At 57.8% G+C, this 8,261-nt stretch overlaps 1 protein-coding gene across 3 annotated transcripts; it reads left to right on the plus strand.

Moving 5' to 3' along the window:
• The first annotated feature begins 14 nt into the window (after positions 1 to 14).
• Positions 15 to 6,909, plus strand: PGAM5 (PGAM family member 5, mitochondrial serine/threonine protein phosphatase). 3 transcript variants are annotated; one of them, XM_067701315.1, is made up of 6 exons: positions 15 to 245; positions 2,599 to 2,777; positions 3,732 to 3,857; positions 3,925 to 4,013; positions 4,149 to 4,282; positions 5,955 to 6,909. In XM_067701315.1, exons 1-6 carry the CDS (start codon positions 55 to 57, stop codon positions 6,103 to 6,105), a joined length of 870 nt encoding a protein of 289 aa, XP_067557416.1. In that variant the 5' UTR covers positions 15 to 54; the 3' UTR covers positions 6,106 to 6,909. The 3 variants fall into 3 exon arrangements, with proteins under 3 accessions (XP_067557416.1, XP_067557417.1, XP_067557415.1); XM_067701316.1 differs by having other exon boundaries at positions 18 to 245; positions 4,152 to 4,282; positions 5,974 to 6,909; XM_067701314.1 differs by having other exon boundaries at positions 19 to 245; positions 5,974 to 6,909.
• Positions 6,910 to 8,261: the final 1,352 nt, after the last annotated feature.

Genomic DNA, 8,261 nt, shown 5'->3' on the forward strand with positions numbered 1-8,261 from the left:
GCGCCCGAAGGCGCCTGCGCGGAGTCGACGCGGCCCCGCGTGGGACGGGCCGGCATGGCGTTCCGGCAGGCGCTGCAGCTGGCGGCCTGCGGCCTGGCCGGGGGCTCGGCCGCGGTGTTCTTCTCGGCGGTGGCAGTGGGGAAGCCCCGCGCGGGCGGGGACGCGGAGCCGCGCGTGGTCGAGCCGCCGGCGTGGGCGGGGGCCGCGCGCCCCGGGCCCGGCGTCTGGGACCCCAACTGGGACAGGTGCGGGGCCGGTGGCGGGAGCCTTCCCGGGCCCCGGCCGTCCCGGCCGGTCGGTGTGGTCGGTTCCGCGGAGGGGCGGGCGGGGCAGGCTTGCGTGCGGGTTTCTCTTTCGGTTCTGGCCACAAGGGTGGCTGTGGACGTGGGCCGTCCTTCGACCCCTCTTCTGAGCGCCAGTTTCCTCGTCTGCCCAGGGAGTCGTTCTGAGGAAGGAGCACCGTGATGCCAGGGACAGTGCCTGGCGCACAGGGAAGCCCAAAGTGGTCGTTTTCAGTCCTAGACGGAGGGCTTGGACCTTTGTAGGGCTCTTGTCCTTGTTTCCGTTTCCCAACTTCTGAATCCTCAGGTTGGGTGACGGCACGTTGGTCCCATATTTGCGATACAGCTGAGACGGCGAGGTGGAGATGGGCCCTGGAAGGGGCCTCCGCGAGGCGGCCTCGCGGGGACAGGACCAGCAGCCATCTTGAGTAGGAACGTGAGGTCCAGGGGTCCCGGTCCCACCTGGCCGCGCGCTGTCAGTGTTCTTATTGAGCCCTTTGAGTGTGGCTCCTGTGATCAGGAAGCAATTTTTAGTCTTACTTAACGTTAATCAAATTTGAAAACCAGAGCAGTGCAGATCTTAAAATACTGTATTGAAACACGATAGTAGTTTTGGTATGCTGGAGTAAATAAAGTGAGTTACTGAAATTTCACCAGTTTCTTCCTGCTTTGTAAATGTGGCCACTTGGAAATTTTAAATTACGTATGTTGCCGGTGTTCTGTTTCTATTGGACAGCCCTGCTCTGGGTTGTGGGATGGTTTACCCAGTCCCAGCTCTTCACTCCTTGACACTCTTGAGTGTGGGGCACAGATCCAATATTTATTGCTGGCCTAGTTGTATCGGGAACTAAATAGGTATTCTTTTTAACCTTTAATTTTTGAAAAGTAAACTTATCTTAGAATCATCTTGTATTTACAGAAAAAGATGATAGAGTACCTGTATACTCCACACTTAATTCCCTCTGTTGTTAACACCTCACACTAATATGGGACACTTGTCACAATCAGTGAACCAGTATAGATACGATATTTTTAACTGACGTCCGTACTTTATTGAAATTTCCTCAGTTTTTACATGTTGTCCTTTGTGTCTTCCCGGATCCCACAGGACAGTCAGGCTTTGACGGTTTCTCAGACTTGACTTGTTTTGATGACCTTGACAGTTTTGAGCAGGGCTGATCAGGGATTTTATAGAATGTTCCTCAATTGGGATAAGACTGGGGTCATATTCTCTTTTTCAAACATCAGTACAATCTTGTGAATTTCTTGGGCCTTTTTAAGGAAACAGAGTCACTCAGGTTAAAGGACTGACTTGAGGTAGAGCCGGACTCCAGCCTTGTATGAGGCCAACATTGCTGTATTTACTTGCCAAGTCTAGATTTATGGGGGGGTGAGGGGGGTGGTGTCCATGCTAGAAAGTTCCAGGGCCTCATCCAGTGAAATCTCCAGCCTCTTTCTGAGGAGCCAGGCTTCCTGCATCTGTGCCTGTAGGTCCCAGATGTCTTCTCTGGCTCAGCCCCAGCTCCCACGTGACCGCCAGTGTGGCATCTCGGCCTGGCCATGTTACAGGCACCCCAGGTTCCCCAGGTTCGCACGGCCCAAGCAGAACCCGTGAATTCACCATTATTCCCCTCAAAACTTATTCTTCCAGCACTGCCTCAGCTGAGTACATTCTTTTCCCAGCTCTGCCGGTCTCACAGGCATGTAATTTCTGTTAGCTTGAGGCCAATGAGCCGTCAGAGTGCCTGTCTTCACCAGAATTGCTGGTGTCTCAGCATCTTTTCTGCTGCAGCTCCCTCCCAGCATTCCAGCAGGGCCATCCAGGGGGTTTCCGTGGTAACGGGAGCATTTTCCTCACTGTCCGATGTGATGCCTACTATCCCATGTGCTACTAAGCATTGAAAATGTGTTTAGTGTGATTGGGGAAATGGAGTTTTAATTGTATTTAATTTTCATGATTTTGAATTTAAGTAGCCACATGGTCAGTGGCTACTGTTGGGCAGCACAGCGTCCCCGTCAGTGAGGCCACCCTGTGGGCATTTCCCACCTGCCCTTCCACAGACACTCCTTCCTCCTCTCTGCGTCCCTGGTCCCCTTGCTGTGACTGTCAGTCTCCTCACAAGGACGTGGGCAGCACAATAGCTTCGCCTGTCTGTTCTGTTCACATCCAGCCGCCCAGGGCGGGCCTGGCGCCAAGAGAAGGGGGGCGCTGGCTCCTCCCCGTGCCTCACCAACCCAGGAAGCCCCTCTGTCAGAAAGACTGGGGGTGACTTGTGAGCAGGGGCACAGGACACACCATCTCGTATTTCTGCATCAGGAGAGAACCACTGTCCCTGGTCAACCTGCGGAAGAGGAACCTGGAGCCCGGAGAAGAAGAGCTGGCGTCCAGGCTGGACCACTACAAGGCCAAGGCCACACGGCACATCTTCCTCATCAGGCATTCGCAGTACCACGTGGACGCCTCCCTGGAGAAGGACCGCACGCTGACGCCCCTGGGTACGTGGCTGGGCCTCCTTGAAGGTGCCCTTGGGGCGCTGGGCCTCTTTGGACCTGTGTCGGGTGTTCTCGACCCAGATGCGAGCCTTGTCATTATTAGTAATAATCAGCCAAATCTGACACAGGCTTTGAAAACGTCCTCGTTAAGGTGGATCCTGCCCGCAGGCCCGAGGCTCTCGGAGGCGCCCCGCCCGGTGCTCCTTCTGGCTTGACCTCGTTGCTGGAGAGCCTTCCTCATAAATGGTGGCGGGTCTCAGCCGCCCCCGCCGGGCGGGACCGCCTCGGTCTTTGTGCTCATGTGTCTGTAGGAGAAATTCCTAGCAAGGAAACGGCAGGGAGGTTGGAGATAGAGTTTACATTTAAAAAAATCTCTCTGTTGAATGAGATAGCACCCACTTGTGTGAAGGGGCTTGCTGGCCTGTCCTCAGGCCCGGGTGGAAGTAAAGCTGCATCTGTGGTATCGTGCATCCAGCTGAGACTGACTTTCCAAGGGCGTTTCGACTGGATTCTAAGATACATTTGAGGAAAAGCATTTGTATTTGCACCCAGGCTGCAGCAGTGCTGAGGCTGTCCGTCCTCACGTGTTAACACCTGGTGGTGGTGATTGAGCGGCAGGTGGTCACTGGCGCACTGACACCCAATCTTTGGACAAAGTTGAGTAGGAATGGTGTGGGGGACCCAGAAATAGTAAACAGGACCCCACCCAAACTTCAGCCAGCCTCCACCATGGCCGTTGTCTTCAATGTTTCTTCCTTATGGGGCTGAAGGTGGCTGGTTTGTCTCATTGATTTTACCTGTTGAAAGCCTGACCCCTTCCTTAGGCCTGAGCCCCGGGAGGGGCTGCCCGTCTTGTCCCCCAAACCTAGTGGTGCTTGGTAAGGACTGAAGTATTTGTGAAGTAAACAAACAGGGACTCCGGCGACGTGTAATTCTCCAGTGTATTCCACCTTCAAGGTCGTGAGCAGGCTGAACTAACCGGTCTCCGACTTGCAAGCTTGGGGTTGAAGTTTAATAAAATCGTCCATTCCTCCATGACCCGTGCAATAGAGACCACTGACATCATCAGCAAACACCTGCCAGGTGAGTGCCAGGCGCCCCCCGGGCCGGCTGCTCCTGAAGGGGCCCTGAGTCCTGTGTCTCTCCGCAGGCGTCTGCAAGGTCAGCACAGACCTGCTGAGGGAAGGCGCCCCCATCGAGCCTGACCCCCCCGTGTCTCACTGGAAGCCGGAGGCTGTGGTAAAAACTCCCCCCGGGCGGCCTTCCCTCCACCCCTGGGCTCCTGGCGGCCCCTGGGCTCCTGGCGGCCCCTGGGCTCCTGGCGGCGGGCCCGCGCACTGCCTCCATACGGACGATCCCTCCCTCTGCCCCCAGCAGTATTATGAGGACGGGGCGCGGATCGAGGCCGCCTTCCGGAACTACATCCACCGGGCGGACACCAAGCAGCAGGAGGACAGCTACGAGATCTTCATCTGCCACGCCAACGTCATCCGCTATATCGTGTGCAGGTGAGGCCCCAACGGGGCGCCCGCGGCCCCGCCTCCCCCCTCCCCCGCCGGCCTCCCGCCCCGCCCCCCGCCTTGCCCCACCCCATCACGGCCCCGCCTCCCCCCTCCCCCGCCGGCCTGTGCCCCCAGCGCGGCTCCCCCTCCTCTTGTCTGATGGTGCCCGCCAGGCCCAGCCGGTGGTCTGGTAGAACGGCTTTCTCACGACTGCATGTTTTTGCTGGGAACAGACCAGACTGAGGTGCCCCCCGTGGGCGGCCTTTCCCGGGCGATGCTGACGTGGTCGCTTGGTTTAGGCGCTGTGCGCTGCCATTCCCAACGCGAAGTCCCACTTTGTAGGAGGCAACGCGAGCGCCCGTTTCCCTGAGGTCCCCCAGCTGGTTTCAGCACCTGTCGATGGCTCCTGCCCCCGTGGTTGTGCGTGGTGTTTGCTTAATGCTTTCGTATGTCCCTTTGTTTGTTAATTGGAATGTGTGTGACGAAGGACCCACGGATCTGTTTTGTGCAGGGTGATAACCTGTGAGCGCCTTAGTCCCTGGCAGCTCCAGCTGCTCCTGCGGGGCTCCTGTGTCCGTGGGGCAACCAGGTCCCTTCGTCCTGGCACCAGAGGTGCAGGGCCCTCACAGTGATGCCTGCGCTGAGCCCCAGGCAGAGTCACGGAGGGCCCTGGACCTGGGAAGGCCAGCTGGGTGCTAGTGTGTTTGACCACATCCCACTTAGTGCAAGTGGGGACCCAGCCTCCCCCGGGGCCATTCAAGGTGCTCCGCAGGTGCTTCAGGAGCTGAGGGGGTCCCCCTTCTCACGAGGGCCCATTCGCTTGCCCTCAGAAGCCGCCCGCGTGGCCCGGGGCGAGCAGCCCTGCGCCGGAGGAGCAGGCTGCGGCGCCAGGTTCCCGGCCGGGTTGAGAGCTGCTGGGAGGAGGGGCTGGGCTTCGGGGGCAGCCTCAGCCCGTGTGCCGCTCAGGGCGACTTCGGGGCTGTGTGAACACGCGTCCTCCCATATCCCGGGACAGCACTGACCCCAGTGCTGAGGGCCGGCTGGAGACGTCAGGGCTGGGAGCGGCCTGTGCCCCCAGGACACGTGAGGGCGCTCTGCTCCCTAACTTAGGGCAGTTTTGAAAGCAGTGAGGGTGACGCTGAGCCTTGAAAAATCAGCGTGTAGGTAGTTAATCCTTCAAGTCGGCAAAACTCTCGACAGAGGGCGTGCCAGTTGAAGGCGAGCCACAGGGGTGCCGCTTGTTCACCCCAGTGTCCTGGGGCACAAAGGGGTCCGGTGGCTCGGACGGAGGCCGTAGCCCTGCTGGGCTCTTCAGCAGACACCAACTGTGCCTAGCAGCGTTAAGCGCATGGAAATGCCCCGGGGCTGTGGGCTGCCCCCGCCGCACCTTCTGGCTGCCCCCCGCCCCCTTTTGGTGACACTGGAAGAACAATTCAGTTGCATGCATTTGTTACCTAGTGTGTTTGTGACTCACACGCAAGCCTTGAGTTGGGTTGATCCCCCGTCCCAGAGGGGCTGGGCTGTCACCTCCCCCTTGTTTGATTGATGGGTTGGCATCCACCCGACAGTTCCTTCCTCTGAGAAACCCCATTTGAAAATGGGAGGGACTTGCAGGTGTTGGCCCCAGCCCCAGGGAAGTCCCCTGAGGCCTTGTCATCTGGGGTGGGCCCCTTCCCAGCCTGTGCTCTCTCCTCCAGGGCGCTGCAGTTCCCTCCAGAAGGCTGGCTCCGCCTTTCCCTCAACAACGGCAGCATTACGCACCTGGTAGTCCGGCCAGATGGCCGAGTGGCGCTCAGGACCCTCGGGGACACGGGATTCATGCCTCCTGACAAGATCTCTCGCTCCTGAGGGCCACCTCGAGGCCCCGCTCTCCTCCTCAGCCCCATGCCGGCCTGGTGTGGGTGCCACCGAGACCGCGGGCTCCTCCCCTGCCCCCACACAGGCCGCGCCGCAGGGCCAGGGCTCCAGGGCGCAGCAGCCGGAGAGAAGGATCCACGAAGCAGTGCTGCAGCGCTGAGCTTCTGGCCCAGGATGCAGAAGGGAAGCACTCAGGTCAGATCAGCTTCGTCTCTCGCAGTGTCTCTGCCTCACTCTTGTCCACCAGGATGAGCCTGTTTCAGGAACAGGAACGAGCAGGCCTGTTTCAGGGACTGGACGAGGCCCCCAGATGCCGTCCCCACAGGGGCCGCGGCAGACGCCGCAGCGAGCTGTCCGTCAGTAGAGCCCGTCAGGCAGGAGGAGGTGGGCACCAGCGCTCTTCCATTCGTAACTTATTTCGCTGCTTTTTACACTCTTTTCATTTCCTAGAACTCTTTGTCACTTAAGTTTTCGTCGATTGAAGATTTTCCTCATCTGGTTCTTGTTTTGAAAACCCATTTCTCACTCCCGAGTCACACAGCCCTGACACTGTTGGATCTGAACTCACGTGTGTTGCTAGGCCTTTCCGACACAGAGGAGGGGCACCTTAGCAGGTGAGGGAGGTGACTCGACCTGCTGCTCTCGTGGGAGGGGCTGGGCAGTGACGGACCAGGAGGGGCCCTGTTTCAATAAAGTGTCTGGCTGACAGTTCAGTCCTTGTTTACCTGTGGCTATTAATCTTTTATGCTTGTGGATTAAAATACTTAGATACAACACGTCCATCCCAAATCTCCATTTATTTAGACGGAAGTACAATTCCTATGAAGTGGTTGTGAACATTTTTGCCATCAGTGCAACTAATTGGGATATTCGATCCATTTCTGTCAATTTTGGAAATACCTACAAAATGAAATTGTGTTTTACTGGTTTTTCAAAGTACTAATTGTGAGTGTTTTAAAGGAAGCAGGAAGCCTGTGCAGCATAACAGCCGCAACCTTGCTGAGACAGATTGGGCAGAAGGCTCTTTCCCCAGTATTTTGTGCGCCCTGGGCTGACAGTTTTGCAGGGTGTCTGCCCGCCAGGGGCCTCAGTGAGAGGCCCTGACCCAGGACAGTGAGCTCGGTAAGTAAAAGCAGCAGGCACACACCATTCTGCGAAATAGTTGAGACAAGTTACCCAGGGGCTGTGCTAACGGCTGAGACCAGAAAAGCCAGAGGCGGCACCGTGTCTGGCCTCGGGCGCTGTGAGGCCCCGCGGCCGGGCCCTGGGCCCCTGGACCCTCGGGCTTGCGCGGCCACCCTGCTGTCCTGTCTGCAGACCTGGCTTTTCCGTGGCGTGTCCACCCTTTACACTTGACCTCTGAGAAGCAAGGCAGCATTTTAGAAACAGGAAAGGAGCCCAGGAGCAGGACAGTGGTGTTTGGACGGGGTCAGTTAGTTACAGGGGCCCAGGGAGGTCGCACTGGAAACCGCCCCGAGGTAGGACAGATGACCGAGAACTTCTGAAACGTCGGGAACGTCATCCTAAGCTTGACCAAGGTGGAAAACCACCCCAAGAGCCCGTGTGACAGGAGGGATCCTGAGCTGACAGCAGTGGGAACAGTAGTGGTTCCTACTGACCGTGCTGCTGTTTGTTCCACAATATTTCCTTTCTTGTGAGACGGCTGAGGAAGGAGGCCGAGGGCACGTGTAAGAAGAAACCCCTCCCTGCGGGCCTTGCGCGCACACAGACCTGTGTGGTTCCAGCAGCCTGGGGGGCAGACCCGGCTGGGGACGCCTGACGAGGCAGTCACCCCACAGCTGTTCCCTCTGAGCTGCAAATGCCTCTGGAAACATCCAAACACTATCCCGGAGGGTCCGTCTGGATCCAGGAGCGGGGAACCTTCCGGAGCCGCCTGCATGCAGCCCGTGGCACCTTAGCCGCTGCCCCCCGCTCAGAGGGTTCCTGTCACCTCTTCCCAACTGAAGAAGCGACACACTGTCAATGTCAGAAAAAGGTTCCCCATTTCCCAGGGCAGTTATAAAATATTCGATAGTTGAACTGATGCCAAGGTTTTTCACAACCGTGTTGTTAGGAAGGAAAGGGCCCCAAACAGCAGATAAACCACTCTCAGATCAGTGTTCTGTTT

The sequence above is a fragment of the Pseudorca crassidens genome, chromosome 12, assembly GCF_039906515.1.
Source record: "Pseudorca crassidens isolate mPseCra1 chromosome 12, mPseCra1.hap1, whole genome shotgun sequence".
In the NCBI taxonomy this organism is placed as follows: domain Eukaryota; kingdom Metazoa; phylum Chordata; class Mammalia; order Artiodactyla; family Delphinidae; genus Pseudorca; species Pseudorca crassidens.